The sequence below is a fragment of the Garra rufa genome, chromosome 18 (genome assembly GCF_049309525.1).
Source record: "Garra rufa chromosome 18, GarRuf1.0, whole genome shotgun sequence".
Taxonomy (NCBI): Eukaryota; Metazoa; Chordata; class Actinopteri; order Cypriniformes; family Cyprinidae; genus Garra; species Garra rufa.
Window position 1 is genome coordinate 19,243,329 of NC_133378.1, and position 25,153 is coordinate 19,268,481.

At 40.3% G+C, this 25,153-nt stretch overlaps 1 protein-coding gene across 2 annotated transcripts in view; it reads right to left on the reverse strand.

Moving 5' to 3' along the window:
* The window catches only part of arfgef2 (ADP-ribosylation factor guanine nucleotide-exchange factor 2 (brefeldin A-inhibited)), a 49,829-nt gene that overhangs the window by 2,759 nt on the left and 21,917 nt on the right, over positions 1-25,153 (reverse strand). For both annotated transcript variants that reach the window (XM_073822645.1, XM_073822644.1), the window contains exons 17-38: positions 24,873-24,957; positions 24,503-24,674; positions 24,256-24,401; positions 23,899-24,027; positions 23,662-23,820; positions 16,674-16,821; positions 16,444-16,540; positions 16,309-16,349; positions 12,628-12,797; positions 12,351-12,502; positions 11,256-11,428; positions 10,995-11,155; positions 10,782-10,912; positions 10,553-10,682; positions 7,382-7,517; positions 7,006-7,144; positions 6,645-6,702; positions 6,323-6,437; positions 4,458-4,597; positions 2,917-3,088; positions 2,677-2,815; positions 2,201-2,318 (exon numbers count right to left, since the gene is read on the reverse strand). In XM_073822645.1, the coding sequence (XP_073678746.1) occupies positions 2,201-2,318; positions 2,677-2,815; positions 2,917-3,088; positions 4,458-4,597; positions 6,323-6,437; positions 6,645-6,702; positions 7,006-7,144; positions 7,382-7,517; positions 10,553-10,682; positions 10,782-10,912; positions 10,995-11,155; positions 11,256-11,428; positions 12,351-12,502; positions 12,628-12,797; positions 16,309-16,349; positions 16,444-16,540; positions 16,674-16,821; positions 23,662-23,820; positions 23,899-24,027; positions 24,256-24,401; positions 24,503-24,674; positions 24,873-24,957 (2,911 nt within the window). The remainder of the gene's footprint in view (positions 1-2,200; positions 2,319-2,676; positions 2,816-2,916; positions 3,089-4,457; positions 4,598-6,322; positions 6,438-6,644; positions 6,703-7,005; positions 7,145-7,381; positions 7,518-10,552; positions 10,683-10,781; positions 10,913-10,994; positions 11,156-11,255; positions 11,429-12,350; positions 12,503-12,627; positions 12,798-16,308; positions 16,350-16,443; positions 16,541-16,673; positions 16,822-23,661; positions 23,821-23,898; positions 24,028-24,255; positions 24,402-24,502; positions 24,675-24,872; positions 24,958-25,153) is intronic.

Below are 25,153 nucleotides of genomic sequence, written 5' to 3' on the forward strand. Positions count from 1 at the left end.
GCTTGAACTTAACAGACACATTCTGGGGACACCTGAGACCTATATTACATATTGTAAAAAGGGGCATACTATTACTTTTCTACTCAGGGGTTTCCCTTAAAGACCTTTTAGCAGAGTGTCAATCTGGAGAGGGAGGAATGCCGATGGGAATGCCTGATATTATCAGAACAGTGACGAATGGAAAAGTGTATTTTAGTTATGGACAGGGAAGGTCCCCAGGGCTGCCAGTGGTTTGTCTATTTTACATATAAAGGTCATCACACTGACAAGCTGCTGTTTCAGCAGGTAGCTTCCTGTAATAAAAGCCCCAACTCAGACTCCTGAAGGATAAGAGAGATAACCCAAACAAGTCTTTTCTTACAGGAAATAACACCCACTGGCTAATTATCAGACTCACCTGTATGGTTAATAAGGACATTATGTTTGCACGCTGTTTTTCTTGCTCAGTGTCAATATTTCTCAATATAAAACTGAGATTTAGTGGCTGAAACCAACCGGATGCCTACATAATGTCTGACTCAACATGAAAGGCAAAAAATGTACCATTATTTGTAATCAGGGACCTCATGTTGAATTGTAAAAAAAGACAAACATACATCTGTGTTGTTGTGACTCTTACTTTTAGTTCAGTGAAAAGTTTATCATCATATATAAACCATGCTGTGGCAAATATGTTGAATATTTCAAATTTAAAAAGAAAAACCACAGCAAGTATTATTATTACTATTTTAAAGGGATAGTTCACCCAAAAATTAAAATTCTGTCATTAATTTTTCACCCTCATGTCATTCTCAACCGTAAGACCTTTGTTCATCTTTGGAACACAAATTAAGATATTTAATGAAATCTGAGAGCTTTCTGACCCTGAATAGACAGCAATGCAAGTACCACATTCAAGGCCCAAAAAGGCAGTGTTAATTTTGTTGCCGAATAATTTGACTATTTTCGCCAACAACATTTTTTTCACTGACGAAAACGAGACAATAACGACAAAAAACTTGTTTTGAATGACAAAAAATCTAATGACATTTTCGTCAATGAATAAAAACGAAACGAAAATGTTAGGGAAGGACGATTTGGGAAGAAATTTAAAACAAATCTGCTGCATGGTCAGATGGGTACATTTGAATTGCATCAATAGCCTATTGATGTATCTGGTGAGACATGAGCTAGCATACACTTTCAAAATGTCAATATCTGGAAGTAGGCAAAGAGCAGACGTGGATAATTTTGACAACGCAAAAGAAAACTCAATTTTGGTCCAAATTGACCGTTTTGATGAGTATTCACATAACACTTACGTCTTATGTGAATGTAAACAGTTAGAGAGAATATCAGACATGTATCAGTACATTGCATTTGTGCATTAGGGTTTAAAGGGACAGCAGCCTAATTTAGTTGCTATTGTCTGTGGCATTGACATTAATCAAGCAACAAAAGAAACAGAAAATCTTGACTGTTCTTGACTGAATCACTTCAGTAGCCCTAATAAAGATTTACATTTATCTGAAGTTATTTAGATAAATATGTCTGCTTGAAAGAATGAAGAATATGGTAAACAAGTTGTTATAAAGAATGCATAATTAGCCTATATAACCAATGGTATTTCATTGAAAAGAAGACCATGTTCTTGTTTCATTATGAGAAGTGCTTTCATTTAATTTTAATATAAAGGCATGTTGAGTGTCGCAGCAGTTAAATCTGTGTCTATCATAATAAAAAACCTTAATATCAAACCTATACGACAAGTTTGGACATTTTAGAGAAATGCTTAATAAATGCATTACACTGTATTAGATTTTTAGCCGACTAAATCTACTGTAGAATTATATTGTTGAATAAAGTTGTTATTTTTGTTTTCTTTGAATGTCCTTACTACCTTTCTAGGCCTTGAGCGTGGTAGTTGCATTGCTGTCTATGCAGGGTCAGAAAGCTGTTGGATTTAATTAAAAATAGCTTTATTTTTGTTCTGAAGATGAACGAAGGTCTTACGGGTTTGGAACAACATAAGGGTAGGTAATAAATAACTGAATTTTCATTTTTTGGGTGAACTGCCTCTTAAATAAAACAAAACACCCAACCAAATCAAACCAAACCAGTTTCATGTCTGGTAAGAAATATTTATTGGCCGGTGAGGCAAAAAGTTAATTTTGGGCTCTGGCTTATTGAGATGGGTGTGTTTGTTTATGTGTGTTATTACTTTGTCATCAGGCAGTCTGAGTGTCCGTGTGAGGAGCAGTAGCAGGAGGCTCGTCCAGGCTTCCCGGTGGCTTTCTGAGGTAAGACTGATGAAGTAAGCCAGGGCTTCACTACACACCCTAAATCAAACACACAAACACACATCGTTACTGTCCCAATACCTTCCCGTACAGCACATGTAAATAAGAGAACGTGATTATGACTCATCCCTCAATGTTTTACAAAAAACAGTTCCTTTATAAGAGTCATCTAATTGAATTATTACACACTCAGTAATGAGTACAGTACCTATATGTAATGCTCTCATGATGTGAATATAATTGAAATAATCATACAAAATAACAACAAACGTGATTTCTTTAAACAATAGATGTATCTGAACACATAGCACAGATTGCATTGTATAAAAGCAGCTGTCTTTGTGTTGAGCTTGGTGAGCGGGCGTGATTAATGAATGAGGCAGACGGCTGCACTCACTGCAGCAGGCGTGTCTGGATGTCTGGCCAGGAGTCTTGCAGCTGCGTGTCGGAGTACATGCGAAAGAGGATCCTCAGACTGCAGGCCAGACTGCTGGTCTCCTGCTTCAGAAGATTCGGTTTTGACTTCCCCTTAAAGCCTGCGTGCGAAATTAATAAAAGACACGCACATGAAAAAAGACAGTCTACTATAAATGACAGCATTACCACAACCCAGACGGGGAAATAAAAGACCGCAGACCTGCTCTCCAGAGCGCTGTCCTCTGCTCATTGTTCGAGTTAAAGTCCTTGGCAAACTTGTGGGACTCAAGCAGGCAGTCAAGCAGTTTGAAGAGGTGCTGTGACGACAGGTGTCTGTACATGCCCTGATCAGGCTCCGTCTCTCCCTCTTCTGCTTGCTCAAGTGCATCTCGCTATTGGGAAACACACAGAGACAGAATAAAAGATGCTTGAATTTAGCATGCTATAACTAAGCCACGGTTTGTCTGTGCTGTTTATCATTATTATGTCAATTACAGTTGAAGTCAAAAGTTTACATACACCTTGCAGAATCTGCAAAATGTTCATTATTTTACCAAAATAAGAGGGATCATACAAAATGCACGTTATTTTTTATTTAGTACTGACCTGAATAGGATATTTCACATAAAAGATGTTTACATATAGTCCACAAGATAAAATAATAGTTGAATGTTAAAAAATGACCCCGTTTAAATGTTTGCATACACTTGATTCTTAATACTGTGTTGTTACCTGAATGATCCACAGCTGTGTTTTTTTTTGTTTGTTTAGCGATAGTTGTTCATGAGTCCCTTGTTTGTCCTGAACAGTTAAACTGCCTTCTGTTTTTCAGAAAAAAAACTTAAGGTCCCACAAATTCTTTGGTTTTTTAGCATTTTTGTGTATTTGAACCCTTTCCAACAATGACTGTATGATTAAGATCCATTTTTCACACTGAGAACAACTGAGGGACTCATATGCAACTATTACAGAAGGTTAAAACACTCACTGATGCTTCAAAAGGAAAACGGTGCATAAAGAGCCGGGGGGTATAAACTTTTTGAATTTCAAGATCAGGGTAAATTTAACTTATTTTGTCTTCTGGGAAACATGTAATTATCTTCTGTAGCTTCTGAAGAGCAGTACAAAATGAAAAAATATGTTATTTAGGCAAAATAAGAAAAATTTAAACATCTTCATTATGTTCAAAAGTTTTCACCCCTGGCTCTTAATGCATCGTTTTTCCTTCTTAAGCATCAGTCAGCATTTGAACCTTCTCTAATAGTCACATATGAGTTTCTCAGTTGTCTCAGATCTCAAAACCATACAGTCATTGTTGGAAAGGGTTCAAATACACAAAAATGCTGAAAAACCAAAGAATTTGTGGGACCTGATGGATTTTTCTAAAGAGCAGTGGGCAGTTGTAACTGTTCAGGATAAACAAGGGATTAAAAAAAATCATGGGATCATGTGGATCATTCAGGTAACAACACAGTATTAAGAATCAAGTGTATGTAAACTTTTGAACAGGGTCATTTTTATAAATTCAACTATTACTTTCTCTTATGTTCTATATGTAAACTTTTATGCGAAATATCTTATTTAGGTGAGTACTAAATAAAAAAATAACATGCATTATGCATGATCCCTCTTATTTTGGTCAAATAATTAACATCTTGCAGATTCTGCAAGGTGAATGTAAACTTTTGACTTCAACTGTATTAGCTGTAATTCATAAGGTTTTATGGAGTTTACGTTCAAACAGAGGTTACGTGAACAAACCTGAGCAGCAGCCATATTCTCAGCATCCTCCCTCTTGCTGGTAGCCGGGTAGAATACAATGTTGTCTATGGTCTGAATCAACTCTAGCTGTACGACGCACTTTATAAGCAGCCCTGCAAACAGCCTGTGGTCTGAGACCCCTAGATCAGAGAAAGAGAGTAACATGTTAGTAACTCTTAACAGAAAGTTGATGTGTAAAGTGGCACAAGGATTGGGCAACAAGAAGGTCTATTTCTTTGTTCCAATAAGTTCTCAATGGACAGAATCAAATCCATATAATTTTTACTTATTCAATGAGCAGTCTCAAATGTCAACCATAGGGAACAAAAGTCAGTCATGATTTCCGTTTCATGCCAACTTTAAAAAAGGAAGAGGCTATACTCTTCAAAGAGAATGTGGTTGTTGGTGGAAACTCTAAGCGATTATGTGGCTTCAGCAGCTTATCAGACTTCTTTAAATTTTGGACAAAGTAGGCAATCTGTGTGGCACGAGGTAAGGTTTGAAATTCTCGGCACGACAGAAATCTCATTGAAACTTAAAAGGGGTTTTTGCATTGTGTGTAATTGGGAAATGGAGACTTCATTGTCTTTAGGCAAATCTAACTTTATAGTTTCTTTCCTTTTGAGTTTAGAGTGATGCATACTACTATTCAAAAGTTTGTGCTCACCAAGGTGACATTTATTTGGTTAAACAGTAAAAGCAGTAACATTGTAAAATATGATATTAGATTTTAAAGGGAACCCTGGGTATTAAGACTTGTATGGCTTAATATAACGTAAATAATGTCTTTTTACTGAAATATGTAGTAGAAAAAACCCATGAAAGATTTATGTTATTAAAAAATCCACATCGTTTTATACATAATTTGGACGGCGGCAGGCACCATTATTTTGATGATGTCAAATGGTTGCACTCTGTGAGCTACTGGCGCTACCTGTTGCTATTTTTACCTCAACACAACTCTGAAAATTAAATATTGATACGATGCCACATTGTGCAGCTTTTGGTTGTAATTTTCAGTCAAAGGGCAACAAGAGAAGCAATGTGAGTTTTCGCTGCTTTTCCTAGCGATAAGAAGAAGGGAAAAAAATGAAAAGATGCCTGTTGACAAATAAAACTGTGAAACTGAGAAACTTCTTCAGTGGCTGCGGCGTCATGACAAGCAACTACATGTTTACACCCTGCCAGGATGGCATCTAGCGTTTCTTGTCTCTGCCATTCGTAAGCTCTTTCAGTAGCTGTGGTCTACTAAAAGCCTCAAAAGGCATCAGGGCTGGAGTGGAAAGAAGCCCTTTCGTCCACAGGCATCTTCCTCTTCTTTTCTCATTTTCTTATTGCTAGGAAAGCAGTGAAGACTTACATTGCTTCTCGTTGTCCTTTGATTGAAAATTACAACCAAAAGTTGCACAATGTTGCATCATATCAGTATTTTATTTTCATAGTTGTGTTGCGGTATAAATAGCAACAGGTAGCGGCAGTAGCTCACCAAGTGAAAACATTTAATGTCATTGAAATAATGATGCCCCCCATAGTTTTTTTTTTTAATAACGTAAATATTTCAGGCTTTTTACTACATATGTTCTATTCTATTAAGTCTTGATCCTTGAAAAAAGATTTATATTTGATTAGATTTTAAAATGTAACTTATTCTTGTGATGGCAAATCTGAATTTTCAGCAATCATTACACCAGTCTTTAGTGTCACATGATCCTTGAGAAATCATTCTAATATGCTGCTCAAAAAGCATTTCAACATTAATGTTGAAGACAGTTGTGCTGCTTGATATTTCCAGAACTGAGAATTCTTTAATTTGAAGTAGAAATCTTTTGTAACATTTTAAAGTCTTGCATTTGAGCTGTACGTACTGGTTTGCGACTTCCCTTTCCAGGTTTCATCACTGGCGGTGGACATCTGACTGTGTCCTCTCTCTGAAAGAGTTCTCTCAAAGCTGCTCTGCGACTGAGAATCAAACTCAACATCCTAAAAAACCCATAGACAAACACACATGCATATGAAAACCAGAGCCTAATATGCAAATGGCGACTATAAATAGCAAGAAAAGCATGGTGGGTGTGTCTCAGTGTTAGCAGAACGTAGGACACAATGCATGACAGAATAAGGGAGGTGCTTGATTGTGGCTTATAATTTGTATGTGTATTCGCAATATTTATGTTATTGTGATCTCACCATGTGTTTCCCTTCTCCCACCTCCTCTTCCTGTCCAGCTGGTCGCCATGTCAGCAAGCTGTTAAGAGGAAAGTCAGAACCAAACTGAGAGAGCATTTCATAAGCAGAGCTACAGGAGCCTGCACAGCCGGTTCAAACACTCTCCGATTTCAATATCAGTGGTCATGTCAACACCTGCCAAGAGTTGGAATATGTTGGTGTGACCAAAATTTATTTCAGATTGAATTGAATCATGTAATTCATTTAATTATTTATGTATGTGATTTTCTAGAGATCGATGGACAACTCTAATCAAAACACATCCAGACGGAAGGCCATTAAGTGTCATTGAAACAGATGGTGGTGTGCAAGGGTGTCATACGCATGAGGGCTGGTTGTCTGGAAGATATCCAGCATGCAGGCGCAGGTGACGTCCCACACCTCCGGATTGAACTTTTCCCCGTTCAGGATCACCAGGTTCTCCAGACAGTTTGTGCCTGACCGTGCCAGCTGCTCATTATCTGAGAACAGAGGCGGAGTTGTGAGTGTAACACACTAACACTTTCCCTGTATCACCACACCCTGCTGATTTAAAACACTACCACCCACTGGGCCAATATGTTTCTCCAAATGTGACATGTGTAGGCGTCACATTTGAAATGTCCATCTGGAATGAAGTACAGCAAGTAGCAGGGCAATGTCTTAAAATTCCTAAACTCTCCCTTGTGATTAGCACAACAGATTCGTGAAATCCCCACCTTGTTTCACACACCACTGCAGCTGAGCAAAAATATCCGCCAGCAGCACCTCGCTGAGAGGCTCGTAGAATTGCGTGAACACGTCACAGATAGCGTAGAGGGCGTGGTTACATGTCGTCGTCATCCATTCTGTTTTCTATGAAAAGAAAAAACACGCATCTTGCTTTACAATTAGTTATTTAGACTTGTATGGCTCAATATAACGTCAATGATGTCTCTTACTAAAATATGTAGTAGAAAACCTATGAAAGATTTACATTATTTAAAACATTCACATCTTTTTATACATATTTGTATTTTGGACTAAGGGGGACCCATTATTTTGATGATTTCAAATGTTGCACTCGGTGATGCTACATGTTGCTATTTTTACCGCAACAACTCTGAAAATAAAATACTGATACAGTGCCTCGTTGTGCAGATTTTGGTTGTCATTTTTAGTCGAAGGGCAACACAAGAAGCCATGTAAGTCTTTGCTGTTTTTCCTAGCGATAAGAAGAGGAGAAAAAATGGGTGAAGCCTGTGGATGAATAAAAATTCTTAAAGACCTGCGTCTTTGTTCTCTCCACTTCACTCTTGAATGCCTTTGAGGCTTTTAGTAGACCACAGCTACTAAAAGAGCTTATAAATGGCAGAGACAAGAAACGCTGGATGCCACCCTGGCAGGATGTAAACATGCTGATGCTTGTCATAACACCGCAGCCACTGAAGGAGTTTCTTAGTGCAGATTTCAATTGATATCCGGGGATGCTTAGACTCTTTGTGGGGAAAAAAAAATTGATGGTATGTAATTTATTTTAAGTCTGCGCTTATATGCATTTAGGGCTGGGTATTGTGACCAATTCGGCGATTCGATTCGATTCTTATTTTTATGGTTTCGATTCAATTCGATTCCGATTTCGATTCGATTCGATTCGATATCGATTAGCTATCAATATTTCATTTAAAATGTTAGTTTTGCAGACATGGGATCCATATTTTGATAGAAATGCTGGTAACTGAAACTCTCCTACTTAAGTTTATTACTGAAATACACATCTACATTAATAATAGGGTGCACACAGTTGTTTATTTTAAACAACTTTTATTTTAAATGAACACTGTAACAAGTCATAAATATGTGCATCCATTGTACACCATGTAAACAAACTGCAAAATGCACATTACTGTAAAAAAAAAAGACTGTAAATGTGCAACAGTGAAATCTATTAAGAACTTCAAACATGTTTAAGAAATAAAACATTTTTCTAAATTCAAAACGTTCAAAACAGGCCCATTATAAAGCCCTTGTCTGCGTATACAAAGCATTCTAACTGTCCATAAAACTAACAGTTCTTAACTACAGCCTTATCATTTTTGATAACCAGATTTTTCGGCAAAAAAAAGCAGCTGATCAACATGTTCTGATCTGATCTAAGGCAGCTCCTTTGCGCTGTGATTAGATCACCAGCAGTTGAGAAAACTCTCTCAGCAGGAACACTAGTGACACCTTCAGGACGAGAGGGGAATATTCATATCCTCTTACGTGAAGCACGTGCATTAAGAATCGATTCGGGGATTTCCCGAATCGATATCGTTGCGTTAAACTGAAGATCGATTAAAATCGGAGAATCGATATTTTTTACCCAGCCCTATATGCATTGCCATCTTTAAGCTCTTTTAAGTATTTACGGTCATTGTGTCAGTGTGGTGGTAAAAATAGCAACAGGTAGAGCCAGTAGCTCACAGAGTGCAACCATTTTACAGCATCGAAATAACAACGCCCCCATATTTCAAAATATGTATAAAACGATGTGAATTTTTAAATAACACAAATCTTTCGTGGGTTTTCTACTACATATGTCATTAAGAGACATCATTTATGTTATATTAAGCCGTATAAGTCTTAATACCTGGGGTTCCCTTTAAATTAAAAATCAGCTAGCTATATTCAAGTTATATATTCATTCTCGTGAATGCACTTCCATTCACATGGAAGATAATCAATTGTTTATATCAACTGTCTATGCAGGGTCAGAAAGCTCTCAGATTTCATCAAAAATATCTGAACTTGTGTTCCAAAGATGAACGAAGGTCTTACAGGTTTGGAACAACATAAGTAATTAATGACAGAATTTTCATTTTTGGGTGAACTACAGTGCCTTGCAAAAGTATTCATACCCCTTCATTTTTCTTGTTTTGTTATGTTGCAGCCTTATGTTACACTGCTTTAAATTATTTTTTCCCCACATTTTACACTCCATGCTTCATGATGACAAAGCAAATACAGATTTGTGACAACTTTGCAAATGTATTAAAAATAAAACTGAAGTAAGTACATTGCATAAGTATTCAACTAAGTATTTAGCTGAAGCAGCTTTACAGTCTCAAGTCTTTTTGGGTATGATGCGACAAGCTTTGTACATCAGCATTTGGCAATTATCTGCCATTCTTCACCTCACCTTTTCACCTCTCAAGCTCTGTAGCTCAGATGGGGGCTGGCAGACATATTCAAGTTTCTCCAGAAATATTTGATTGGGTTCAAGCCAAGGCTGTGGCAGAGCCACTCAAGGACATTTACAGAGTTGTCTATAAGCCATGCTTGCTGTGTTCTGAATGCTGGACTGGGTTTTCATTAAGGCTACCTAAATATTTTTAGCTTGGTTTTTGCTCTGATATTCATTTTCAGCTGTTAGACCTTTTCTGAGACGTGTATGCCTTTCCAAATCATGCTCATTAAAAGGGATCTGCCACAGTTTAACTCCATTTAAAGTGTATTAACATCCACAAGCGACATGAGTGCTCCTGAGCTAAATTTAAAGTGTCCCAGAAAAGGGTATGAATACTTATGCAATAGGAATCATTTAAGATTTTTTATTTCTAATAAAGTTATTACAAACCTGTTTTGTCATTATGGTGTATGTAGTGCAGACTGATGTGGAAAACAAATAGTAAAAGTAATTTAAAGCAGTTTAACAAGACTGCAACAACAAAATGTGAAAATAAAAACGAAGGGGTATGAATACTTTTGCAAGGCACTGCTCTTTAATGGGAAAAGTAGACTTGGAAAAGCTAAAGCATTTTTAATAAAGGTTAAGCTACTATCACGTAATCAAAAATGTAGTTAGGTTAGCAGCATTGCTGAAGATACATTGCAATGCTGGTAGTATTAAAGCAGAGATTGATACTCACTTCAGTTTGCTGCTCAGGGAGCTTCATGTTGTCAAAAATTCTGAAGATGATCCGAAAGAGATCATGCCACCAATGCTTCTCAAAGGTGTGTCCGTAACTCTTCATGATCTCAAACATGACAGTCAGACCCCTGCATCACACAAACACTCTCAGAATAAGCTACAACATACATACATAATTTCTTTGTATGGAAGTAAAGATGCTAGCAGGGTTGAAAATGGGGGCCCACCTGGTCCTGACGTCTAGTTTGCAGCGGTTGATGATGCAGGAAAGCTCAAACAGGATGGGGAACCAGCCTCGCACCCAAACGCGGTCACCAGGGGCCACATTCATGTCATCACTAGTGTATTCCCTTAGTGCCTGAAAAGGGGAAGAGTGACTAAAATGTAGTTTTTGAAGCACAGTGGTTATGAGTAACAAAGGCTGAGTTGACAGCACTCACCTGCGGCCTGTCAGATACGTATTTAGCGCAGTGGCGGATGAGACGAATGGCTTCCATACTGGTGTCAGGAAATGCAGCATTACATACAAACTCTGACAAACACTTAACTGCATCCTGGAAAGAGTCAATGGCTGCGGCAAAATGCTGCTGGAATGTATTCACTGTGAAAAAACAGAAAGGATAGATGTGAGAATGATGTTTTGTTTTTAAATGTTCAAGATGGAAGTTTTAAAATAATAATGTGAATTTTCCGGTACTTACTAACAATGTGTCCTGTGGTTTGAAACGCAAGGTCCACAATGTTCTCATCATGATCTGATGCAGCTTGATGGAACACAGAGAAGATGTTCTTCCAGCCAGAACGAATATTAGCAGCCTGGGAGTTCACCATCTGGGCCACACAACGTATCACCATGTCCCGGATAGTGGGCGACCTTTAAAATGAATAAAGTAGTTACTGTAGAACAAATTGAAATGTACGGCTTAAAATAAAAAGCATGCTAATGACTTCAGATAGTTTTCCCGAATATTTTACTTAGTTCTTCTCCAAACTTGCTGTTGAATGAGCTAACATTGTGTCAGATTGATCGAGTTTCTCGAACTGAGTTTTAATGGCACCACAGAGCCAGTGTTACAGCTGCATAATAAATCAAAATAAAAACTGAAATCATAAATTTATTTAATAGGCACTCTTATTTAAAAAGGCAAAGGCTGTTATTTATTTCAATAATATATATATATGTGCTGTGTAAGGGTTGTCTGCGGTTTTCCATCAAAATAAAAGTTTGACTTTTTAGTGTTAAAATAAAAATAAATTTTATGAAATGTAAAAAAGAACAGTAAATATAAAAATATTTAATATTTAAATCATATAAAAATATATTTTAAATACTAGTTTTAATGTAAATGTAATATTGTAATTGTTAATTGTCATGTTTTCATTTACAGTGAAATATTACAATAATGTATTATTATTACTATAATAATTATTCTTGTTATATATATTCTTATAATTATATTATTATTAGAATAACCATATTATTTGATAACCATATTGATATATAATTACAACATTCCGGACAAACCATCACAGCAAACCTGCCATTTTTTTTAACTGTGATTTTTTGGTCCCTAAATCATGCAACTCCAGCCAATGCTTTTTGGAAAAAACAACCTGCAAATAGCCTACTTATACTTCTTTCTGCATAATAAGCTCGGATAACAAAATATTTTACCTCTGAAAATGACATGCTTTACCTTAAATATTTAAAGTTAACATGTTTCATCATGCTGCATCAGATTGCATCATTTCATTATCTCTTCAATCATTCACATGTCTAATTCCCCTCTCCTCACCTGTTCTTCTTCATGATGTGTTCAAATGGCCTTAAAAAGTCCTTCTGGAAGCGGAAATTGGCCAGTTCTCCTTTCTCCAGAAACTTCATAGAAAGTTGTCTCAGGGAGTCCACAGCAAAGATGGCCACATCCTCATTAGGATTACAACCCACCTGCCAAACCAGAAATAAAACACAATCAGACAGCTGTTTTACTCATTTTTTTCACTAATAACTAGCTGCTTGAAAGTGTGGTTTTAGCTAAATTTCACAGGCAAACAAAAGGTCAATGCACAGACCTTGTTAAAGTGATCTCCGATGACCTGCCAAATGCGTGACCACTGCAATCGGATGCGGTTCATGTTGTAGTAGGAGATCTCCACTATTTTCTGCAGACTGAACATGCGCGGCTGGTGAGCAGAGGCCAGCTCATCCATGGAGACCGCACAGAGCCAACGCACAAAGTCCACTAAACAAAGCAGATTTTACAATTAACATTTTGCCCCCAAATACATTATCTACATGCCCACTGTCTACTGGCAGAACACATTAGTTTAGAACAGAGTAAATCAACGTGGGTTGGAAGAGTGAGTCAGTCCAGAGGGCCATTTTATGTGGCATTCACCTAATGGTTAGAGTAAATATTAAAATAACTAAATAAAATGCATCCACCCAAATAGTCTGAAACAGAGCATTTTTAGCCATTCACACACCTACACTACCAGCCAAAAGTGTTTTTGTTTTTTTGAAGAAAAAAAAAATTCTACACAGCTGTTTTCAACATCATAATAATAAATGTTTTGTTGGGCAGCAAATCAGAATATTAGAATGATTTCTGAAGGATCATGTGACTAAAGTAATGATGCTAAAAATTCAGCTTTGAAATCACAGGAATAAATTACATTTTAAAACATATTCAAAGAGAAAACTATTTTTTTAATAGTAAAAATATTTCCAAATTTTACTGTTTTTGCTGTACTTTGGATTAAATAAATGCAGGCTTGGTGAGCAGAAGAGACTTCTTTAAAAAAACATTAAAAAGCTTACTGTCTAAAAACGTTTGACTGGTAGTGTGCAACCAAAACATGTAGCAATTATTTGAGACAAAAAAATCTTTATTTGAATAGCTCATGTTGTTGCTAACACTGTCTGAGGTGTGATATCTTTGCAAATTCTTATATCATTTCTGAACCAAAAAGGCCAATTGTCTTTTATCAAAGAGAAGCTCTGTCACTAAACCATGCATTATGTATTACAGGGATCAGGGAAGTTTGTGAAGTTAACTTAAGACATTACCTAAAGGTCAACATGAAAAATGGAAAATTAAAAATTAAAAATGGAAAATTTCTTAATAGAATATTGCAGTGTTTATCATAAATGATTCATTACATCATTTATTTAATTATATGAATTCATAATCTTTAATTATAAACATTAACCCTACTGTCAATGACTCGATCATTTCCTGATGAACATATACCGTTACACCCTACATTTTTTCTCATTTACGTAGCAGTTTACCCGGATATACATCACAATAGAGGAGAAAATATTTCAGTTTCCTGATGACTTGTACCCTCCAGAAAGTTTACCAGCTTGGTTGCCAGGTCTATGTAAAAAAACAAATAGCCCTATCGGGAATCAAAACAATCCCAATCCCAAAACTAGCCCACTGACCCTATCACATATATCAAAACTCAAAATATGCCACTTCCATACCTAAAATACATGCTTTATAGTCACTGTTATGCATTATACACAATTTTTACTTAAAGCTCACCATATGTGACCCTGGACCACAAAACCAGTCATAAGGGTCAATTTTTTGAAATTGAGATTTATACATCATCTGAAAGCTGAATAAATAAGCTTTCCAAGTTTCCAATGATATTTTAACGGTAGGAAATTTACAAAATATCTTCATGGAGCATGATCTTTACTTAATATCCTAATGATTTTTGGCATAAAAGAAAAATCAATAATTTTGACTCGTACAACGTATTCTTGGCTATTGCTACAAATATTCCCATGCTACTTAAGACTGGTTTTGCGGTCTAGGGTCACATATAACAGTAATCAAACACAGTTTGTTTTCATAAAAGAGCTATACCAGAGCATAATCTAGCACAGCTTTATTATTGGTTAAATGTAAAATAAATACAACCACTTCAGTTAAATAATAAAAAAAAAAACTGTGGACATGGCAACCCTGTTTAACAGAAATCCAGAAGCAATTCGGACTGAACAACCCCACCCCTTGTAAGTCACTTCCTTATGATGCAACTAACCAAATTAATTAATCTCAAACTATGAGAACAAACCAAAGATATGGTGAAAATGAAAATATCATGGACACCCACTTAGACACTAAAAACATAAAACTTTACAAATTTTCCATTGCTCATGGAGCTAATGGTATTTTAAGAATGCAGCAGTTCCTGTTCATTTCTTGGGAAATACAACTAAAACTCAGAACCCACTCAGTGAAGTTTACACGAGTAGAATTAAAAGTACCTTCTTCCACATAATCAACCCACACATATGCCTTCAAACAGTGCTGGGGGTTAACTTACTACAGGTAGCAACGCAAATAACCTAGCTACACTTCTCAGTAGCATGACAGCAGCTCAATTGTTTTCAAAATAATGTTGATTTTCCAGTAACAAGGTAGTTTTTTCCAATGAGTAACAGTGTAGGGTGACAGTTTTATTTTACATTGTATTGTGCATATAAGGACTACAACAGTTTGATTTGAGAAACATGTAATTTTGCATCACAATAGTAGCAGTAGTCCTTATTTAGCAACACAACTACTTCAAAATTCATATTCAATGTTTGACTGTATGTAATTAAATGTAGAACAAAACATTTTCATATAATGTTAAAAATAGACCTTATTTTGCACAAACTCAAAACTGCTACTTTTAAAACCATATACACTACCAGTCAAAAGTTTTTGGACAGTAAGATTTTTAATGTTTTTATAGAAGTCTCTTTTGCTCACCAAACCTGCATTTATTTGATCCGAAGTACAACAAAAACAGTAACATTTTGAAATATTTTCACTATTTAAAAAAAATATATATATTTGAATATATTTTAAAATGTACTTTATTCTTGTGATTTCAAAGTCTTCAGTGTCACATGATCCTTCAGAAATCATTCTAATATTCTTTTTTCAGGTTTCTTTGATGAATAGACAGTTCAGAAGAACAGAATTGATCTGAAACAGAAATCTTTGAAACATTATAAATGTCTTTATTATCACTTTTGATCAATTTAAAGCATCCTTGCTAAATAAAAGTATTAATTAATTAAATATTAATATATATATATAAGTTTATATCTCGCAATTGCAAGTTATAAAGTCCAATTTTGAGGGAAAAAAAGACTAATATTTTCTCAGAATTGCAAGTTTATATCTCACGATTCTGACTCAACTCACAATTGCATGTATAAACTAAAAAAAGAAAAGAAAGAAAAGTCATGACAGAAGTTTGTCTCGCACTTCTGACTTGCTACTTTACTCTACTACTTGCTAGAATTGCTACTTTTTCTCAGAATTCTGAGAAAATCAATTCTGACTTTATAACTCGCACTTGCAAGTTGTGAGATGTAAACTCGCAATTGTGGGAAAAAATGTCAGAATTGTGAGATAAATTGCAATTACCTTTTTTATTTTTTTATTCAGTGTCGGAAACAGGCTCCCATAGAAAACTGCAGTAACAATGCTGAAGAATTACATTTTAAATTATATTAAAACAGAAAAGTTTTAAAAAGTTGTAAGAATATTTCAGTGTTACAGTTTGCTGTATTTTTGATCAAATATATAAAGTCTTAATGAGCATAAGAGACTTCTTTTCAACAAAAATGTTACAAAACAAATCTCACCAACCTCAAATTTTAAATGGTAGTGTATGTATTGAAAATATATTCAATGCTAATGTTGTGTTACGTTAAAACAAAACAAAAAACCCTACCAATTGCATTTCCATCAAGCCTGGTGGATCCAGTGAAGATTCTGGCACACAAAACAGAGAGACGGAAGGTCAGACAAGAGGAGCATAAACAGTATGAGAGCTGTATGTTTGTATTGTCCTGTGATTACAATGCACCTGTCCACAGCCACCACAACACTCTGAGAGCTGGTCTCCCCCACTGACTCCTGGATATGAGCCATCTGACGCTTGTCTGGACCTCCAACCAGAGTACCTGCAGGAGACCAATAATATTGTTTTGCTCCATAAGGAACACGTCCACACACACACCAATAAACAAACAATAAACAGACTGAACACTTCGGCCCCATCCATGAGCTATTAACTGCAGTCATACAATAGCTTACCTAAGCCGAGGGGCATGAATTCTTCTCCCCCTGACGGGAAGCCCTTTATGCTGCCTCCCTGGTCCCGAACCACACCGGAGATATAACGCGTCTTCACCCCTGTCCCAATCAACTGGGCCAACTCCAGCTGACTGATACACCTCAGAATCTAAACAAAGAGCAGGCAGATGTGTAAAGGCTAGGAAGAAACTTTAGCAAATCAATAGTTTTGGAGGAGACCTGCGTGAAGTGAAGTTGCATGACTTTGCAGGGCTCAACAATATGACCTGGATGACCCTGCTGGTCCGGGCAAGTGTGAAAGTGTTCCAGGCCAGTTTTCTATGATGTACTCTACATTTCTGTTGAAAATTCAGCTGATTTGTCACTAAAGGGATTTTTGTACACAGGGAATCTTTTCATAGTTCCTAGAACTATTAGCGGAAGTTCACATTTTTGGCGCGTTCGCACCACAGGAACTAGGAACGCATTTAGTTTTAAGAAAAGTAGGATCTAAAACAGTTCTATAGGAACTACCAGTGATGCAAGTTGTCTTACGAGATTTAGTTAGATTTTCGTGCTGTTTCAATTGCATAAATTGTGCGTTTATATTTCAGCTCCGTTATCACGAAACCCATGACACGCAACAAAACAGCTCCGATCATTTGTAAATGCCGCAAATTAAAATGTTGCCGTCGTCCGCTTCAGAGTTCCTGCTGCTACCAAAATTTTATGTTTATCTGCTTACCCCCAGGGCATATAGGTGACTTTGTTTCCTTAGTAGAACACAAACGAAGATTTTTTTAACTCAGTCTGTCAGTCATATTATGGCAGTCAATGGGAATCACGGCTTTGAGAGTCAAAAAAAACATACACAGACCGAACCAAATTAAACCCCGCGGCTCATGACGATACATTGAGGTCTTATGACACAAAACAATCGGTCTGTGCAAAAAAAAACTGTAAACGGTATTTATATCATTTTTCGTCACACGCCGGCTGTTGTGAACGCGCTCAGGACAGTGGGACATTGCAGTGGATCAGAGGTAAAAAAATATATAAATACTGTTCAGTTTTTTGCACAGACTGATTGTTTCGTGTCTTAAGATCTCAATGTATCGTCACAAACCGTAGGGTTTAATTTGGTTTTGTCTGTGTATGTTTTTTTGACTCTCAAAGCCATGGATCCCATTGACTGCCATAATATGAATGAGAGACTGCAACGGTTTGAGTTAAAAATCTTCGTTTGTGTTCTACTGAAGAAAAAGTCACCTACTACATCTTGGATGCCCTGGGGTAAGCAGATGAACATCAAATTTTCATTTTTGGGTGAACTATTCCTTTAAGATTCTTTCGCACTGCGTAGTTCTAAGAACTCAGTTGTAGTAACGTACTCGGTTACTAACGTAACCTCGGTTCTCTCTAGAGAGGGAACGAGTACTGCGTAAGATATCTTACGCTAGGGGAAAATCCTTTTCCGCGAGATATTGAAGCCAAAAATTATCCTTAATTTTGTAATAATGTAAAACGCGTTGCAGCAGCATACAGACATAGGCGAAACAGCTCGCGCGCCTATTGGCTGCTCTGCGGCAACTGCAGCAGCCTATCGAGCGAGGCCTGGCGCGACGCCAGATCCAATGAGGGCAATGATCCCACTGCGTCACGTCTCGCCAAAAAGTGCGTGGTCTAGGCCTATAAATACCGCTCGCAGGCAGCTATTATCTGGTTTTTCATCATCGAAGCAACCAGAGCGTGCGCGTGCACGGCAAGATACGCAGTACTCGTTCCCTCTCTAGAGAGAACCGAGGTTACGTTAGTAACAGAGTACGTTCTCTTACGAGAGGTCTCTCGTACTGCGTAAGATATCTTACGCTAGGGGACCCATTGTAAAACGCCGTGCATGCTGAGATCTGACACCAAAGACCCAAGGGCGAAAACCCGGGGTTCATATAGTTCACAATCATCTAGGGAACTCACAGGGAGTCCGGGGAAGAGGGAGGGGCAAAGCCGCACTCTTCCACATAGTGCAGCGTCGCTCAGACGCTAAGTTTATCGTACATACAGGGCGGGGTTACGGCCTGAACTGACGTGGAAATGTGGGTCTTTACACAGTTTGCCCAGGCACATCTTGTGCTACTACTTTCACTGTCGACCCTAGAGCTGTGCTCAGTAGACGCAGCATTCCGAGCTGATAGCATCAGGTCAGACAACACTGATTATCTAGACTGACAGCAGCCTGGCCTGTAAGGCGGGAACCTCCAGGTTGTAAAACCTTATAAATGTAGACGGAGAGGCCCAGCCCGCCGCCGTACAAATATCTTGCAAGGCAATCCCACTCGACCAAGCCCACGATGAGGCCACGCCCCTCGTGGAATGTGCTCTGACACCCAGCGGGCACTGCATGCCCTTGGAAGCATATGCCAGTGCAATAGCATCAACTATCCATCTGGATAGGCTCTGTTTCGACGCGGCCAGTCCCTTGGGACGCCCATAGAACAAAACAAAAAGCTGTTCTGTCTGCCTAAAAGCAGACGAACGAGACACGTAAGCTCGTAATGCCCTGACTGGGCATAGGAGGCTCGCGTCCATTTCCTCGTCAGTGACCGGTAGGGCTGACAGAGCGATGACCTGTGCCCTAAACGGTGTGTTGAGGGATTTTGGAACGTAACCATGCTTGGGTTTGAGTATGACTTTAGAGTCATTAGGTCCAAACTCCATGCACGTCGCGCCCACGGAGAGCGCGTGCAAGTCCCCTATGCGCTTCACTGAAGCGAGAGCCAACAGAAACACAGTCTTAAGAGACAGGTATTTCAGATCAATCGTCTGCAGAGGCTCGAATGGTCCACCTTTCATGGCCTCTAGTACCACAGAAAGGTCCCATACGGGGACTGAGGGAGGTCTGGGGGGATTCAGTCTCCTAGCTCCCCTCAGGAAGCGGATGACTAAATCGTTCCTTCCTATTGACTGACCTAGCGTTGTCCTCGAGAACGCTGCTATGGCCGCCACATAGACTTTGAGCGTGGACGGGGTTCTGCCCTTGTCCAGCAGCTCTTGTAAAAAGGAAAGCACCTCCGTCACACCACAGTCAGTGGGTGACGAGCCGCGGGCTGTGCACCAACCCGAAAACACAGACCATTTTGAGGAATAGAGCCGTCTCGTAGACGGGGCTCTAGCCTGCGTGATCGTGTTTAATACTCCTTTAGGGAGTTCATCATATATTCGCTGGTGGCCCAGACATGAAGGGACCACAGCTCTGGGTGAGGATGCCAAATCGAGCCGCTGGCCTGAGAGAGAAGGTCTCTTCTCACTGGTTTTGGTTTTCCCAAAACGGCGCTACCAGCAGTATTGAACATCCTTTTTCCTTGACCCTCTCTATCACCTGAGGTAGGAGAGAGACGGGGGGAAAAGCATAGAGATGACGGCGGGGCCATACGTGGGCCAGCGCGTCCCTGCTTTTGGAGAAAAATTCCAGACAGTGAGCGTTGTTCTGAGACGCGAACAGGTCTACTTCCGCTCTTCCGAATTTCTTCCACAGTAGTTGTACTGTCTGTGGGTGTAGAGACCATTCGCCTGCCGGAACGTTGTTCCTGGACAGTCTGTCTGGCCCTATGTTTAGGAGCCCCAGCACATGCGCTGCTTTCAGCGAGCGCAGGTTGCGCTGAGCCCATACCAGGAGGCGTTCTGCAAGCCTGTACAGGTTTCTGGACCTGAGACCGCCCTGGCGGTTTATGTAGGACACCACTGACATGTTGTCCGAGCGGACTAGTACGTGGTTTTCCTTTATTTGGGGACAGAAGCGTGTCAGCGCGTTCTCTACTGCCAGCATTTCGAGGCTGTTGATATGCAGGAGCTTTTCCCGTTCTGACCACTGGCCAAAAGACGGTCTGCCCTCGAGCAGAGCCCCCCATCCCGAGGTGGACGTGTCCGTAGACACCACTTTTATTCTCGAGGAAGTCCCCAGGCTTACACCTGACTGGTACCAGTCAACTGCTTTCCACGGTTTCAGGGCTGTGACACACTTCTGATTGACCGTGATAAGAAGTCGACCGGACGCCCATGCTTGGCGCGGTACGCGCGCTTTCAACCAGAACTGCAGTGGGCACATGCGGAGCGGACCCAGCTGGAGAACTGATGATGCTGAGGCCATGGGACCCAGCATTTTCTGGAATTTCTTGAGCGGGACGGACGCGCCGCAGCGGAACGAGCCCGCTGTGCGCAGAATGTCTGCCGCGCGCTGTGGTGATAGCCGCGCTATCATTGACAGCGAGTCCAATTCTGTGCCCAGGAAGGAAGTCTTCTGACTGGGAGACAGAGAGCTCTTCGCCCAATTGACCCTGAGACCCAAATTCTCGAGGTGATCGAGTAACATGGTCGTGTGCTCTACGAGCACTGAGCGAGATTGCGCTAGAATCAGCCAATCGTCCAAATAGTTCAGTATGCGCACGCCTTTCAGTCTGAGGGGAACGAGCGCTGCATCCATGCACTTCGTAAATGTACGGGGTGCCTGGGACAAACCGAACGGCAGGACTGTGTACTGATATGCCTGGCCCTCGAAGGCGAATCTCAAAAACCGCCTGTGACGTGACGCTATCTGTATTTGAAAATACGCATCTTTCAGATCCACTGACACGAACCAGTCTCCTTGGCGAACTTGCGCGAGGATTTTTCTGGTCGTGAGCATCCTGAACCGACGCTTCACCAGCGCTTTGTTCAGTTGCTTTAGATCTAGTATGGGTCTGAGACCCCCGTCTTTTTTCGGTACCAGGAAATATCTGCTGTACAGCCCTCCTTCGCTTTGAGCTTGAGAAAGGGGCTCTATGACCCCTTTGCTCAATAGTTTCGCCACTTCGGCTCGAAGTAGGTGTGCTACTTCTGTCTGCATCGTGGTCTCGATGCGTGCTGCATAGCGGCGCGGGCGTCGGTGAAACTGTAGCGAATAGCCTCCCTTTTATAATGTCCAGCACCCATTTTGAAACCCCTGGAAGCTTTTCCCATGCGTCTGCATGAATAGCTAGAGGTTGAATACGAAGTGCGCTCCGTTCATTCAGTAAGGGAGTGGTTTCGGTGTGCTGTGGCACAAGAGACGTGCTCGTGACATTCGAGGCGCGGGCGCTGATAGCGGGAACTATTATGTCTGTGTGTGGATGTGGTTGTGTGGCAACAGGCACATTTAACACACTGCAAACAACGTTCGCCTGCATAGAGGGAATGCACTTTGGTTTCGTTTTTACAGAAACCTTGGGACGTGCATAATGTGATGTCTGTGGGCACTGTGAAGTGGGCACGTTTACCACATGTGAAGCGCAATCGATCTGAGTCGATTTTATGTGCGCGGGACCTGTGTGACAGGCTGTGCTTGTGTGTAGTGATGGGCACTGGGAAGTGGGCATGCTTACTACACATGAGACACCATCGGTCGTGGCCGGTTGTGAAGCGCAATCGATCTGAGTCGATTTTATGTGCGCGGGACCTGTGTGACAGGCTGTGCTTGTGTGTAGTGATGGGCACTGGGAAGTGGGCATGCTTACTACACATGAGACACCATCGGCCGTGGCCGGGACACCAGAAAATACACTCTTTTTTGGATTTATCTGGGTAGCCGCGAGAACGGCTTTTGAGTACAGGCAAACGGGCGACAAAGCCGGTTTGTTGGCTGCATAGGACACTGGAACAGTCACATTTTTTGGAACTGGACGAGCAAATAACTTTGGTGGGGGTCCGGCGACAGCGGGACTCGCGCACCGTCGTTTTCCTAGCTTTGCTAGGACAGCTTCGGAGGCTCAGGCTTTAATTCAATCCTAGGCCTCGGGCCACGCCCAGCGGGACGGCGGCCAGAAGAGTGGGAACGCGGTCTCGCGCCTTGCGCTCGGTGACGTTGCGAAGCGGCGGCAGCGGGCTGTGGCTGGGGTCGTGAGCTCTGCGCAGGCGGTTTCACACGGCCGGCTGCAGAACTGGAGCGCTTTGGCAGGAAGTGCCTGGGACGCTTTCTGTACCTCTGCGAATCTCTCTGCAAAGTCCTTGACAGAGGATCCAAACAGGCCAGCGGGAGAGAGCGGAGCGTCGAGGAACGCGGTGCGTTCGGACTCGGCCATCTCAGAAAGCGTCAGCCACAAATGCCTCTCGGTTACCGTAAGCGCGGCCATGTTGCGTCCCATGGCCTGTGCTGCGGACTTTGTAGCGCGGAGGGCGAGGTCCGTGGCGCTTCTTAGATAGCGAGTGAATGTGTGTTTTTGTTCAACCATTCATAATAAAAAAAAAAAAAGTGCCTCCAATGGCTCCGGGGGTGAATAAAAGCCTCCTGTTTCTCTAGCTTACGCTAACTGTCGTACAGTACGTGCAAGCCATTCCGGGCGGATGGCGTAGGATGTCGGGATAGCATATGCGCCAGTGAGAAGTGACAAATGCGAAAACACAGAAGAGAGAGCAAAAAAAAACGCTGGTCATGAATTAAAAGTACAAAAGGAGTTTTGATATAAGCCAAGAGAAGACTGGTTTTCCTTTGCTAAAGTTTTTGCTAAACTTTGCATCCTTTGCTCCTGTAAACAAACGGTTCTCACAAGACTAACATATTCTCACCGACGCATGTGCTACCCCAGCGTCCTACATTATCTTCCTGGAACGGCTTGCATGTATGAAAGTTAATAAAAGCTAGAGAAAATTGTTTATAACATTTTAAATATTTATATTTTTATGGATTTGCTACAGGAAGTCTTTATTCACCCCCTGTGGCCGTGTGGAGCAATTTTTATATAGATGGATGCCCTTTTTTCAGACTTCTTTTGGACTGATGTACAAAAACACAAGAAGAAAGTCACATACACCTAGGATGCCTTGAGGGTGAGTACATCATGGGCTAATTTTCATTTTTGGGTGAACTAACCCTTTAAGATAATATTGTCTAGCTGGATAACAGTTATTTGGAAATCAAGGAGTGGATTTGGAGTTATTACAGCACACTCTGAGGAGACTGCTGACACTATGCTCAACTCCATTTACATGCTTTGATGCCCACCTCATGCCAGGAGTTGCCCAAGTAGTTTCCATCTGTGTGGGCAACCATGATGAGAGTCTTTATGGTGTCAATGTTCTTCTGCTTCATCTCTGTGATACTTGAGCTGGCGGTAAGCAGTGTAAACCGGGCCAAGGCCTGGATGTAGGCATCTCTCTCCAACTGAAATAGAAAAGAAAATAAGACTAGGTGGAAGACAAGGCATACTATTTGTCACCCGAAATGTGTAAAAACACAAACCTGCATGTTGAAGATGCAGGCGATCCTGATAGCACATCGGATCCCCTCCAGACAGAGAGATGCCACATCCTGATCATCACAATCTTGGAGTCCTACACTGAAAGCCGCCAACAGAGGAGTCCAGGCCAGCTGTTTTACATAGATCAAAACACACAGACATACATACAGAGAAATGAACAAAACATACTTTCAAAGTTTAACTTCCTTTCGACCTTTGAAGACTGATGTGTGAAAACGACATCCTGGAACAGTATCAGATCATGTCTCCTCCATGACCTGGCTCATGAGCCTTTTGACCTAACAATGACATTGTTTGAGTACTCAACAGCATGGAGCTGTTAAAACAGGGGGCATTACCTTGAACATGGGCCGGACGTGCTCTAGGTGAGTGGCACTGAAGAAGGGAGCCTGAGCGTGACTTACAGCCTCCATCAGAGCTTTAGCTGTTTTGGCCATCTGCTCCATCTCCATGTTATACAGCAGCCTTCTCTGCTTCTCATTAGCTACATTTAACAGGAAGACATACAGCTTGTGTCAGCATTCAACTGGGTTTTATTCAATTCCATCAAAGGAAATGACAGGTATTTTGTTGAGAGGCTCTTACTCTGTTTACTGGATTTGGGAGTGATGGAGTATTCTTTGCTCTCCTTCAAGGCAATCTTTTTGCCTGCAATTTCATCGTAGATGGAGGAGAGATACTCTTCTGGCAGGTCCTTACTGTCATTAATGCCACGGTTCATTTTTATGTACTGCTCCTTTGTCATTTTGTTCTTTACCTGAAGAGAAAAGAAAACAAAAACAAAACCAGATTTTTACATTTCATGGAAATAAAAACAAGCATGCTTTTTAGAATGCTGATAAAATTTGCTAGGGTACTCTGGATAGTTAAGATGTTGCCATGGTTCTGGTTAGTTGCCAGGGTACAAAGCAAAAGAGAAGAAGGGAGACAATGAGTAATAAATAAGTTGTCATACCTGTGGACTGTGCAGGTCGGTGGTTAACATGATGATGGAGTAGGCCAGAACGTAAGCTGTGTCTGCGCTGGCAAACAGAGTCTGCCTACAGAACAACAGACAGGTCGGCACAAACCAAACACTTTATTTCAGTACACTTAGTACACTACCATAATGTACTAAACATAAAGTGCTCAGTTTTCATACTTAAAGGTTGTATCAGCGATTTCTAGCCTGAAACATAAAGTGTCAAATTCAGCTGACCTTTCATCACGATCCGTTTGCTGCCTGCCCCATAAATT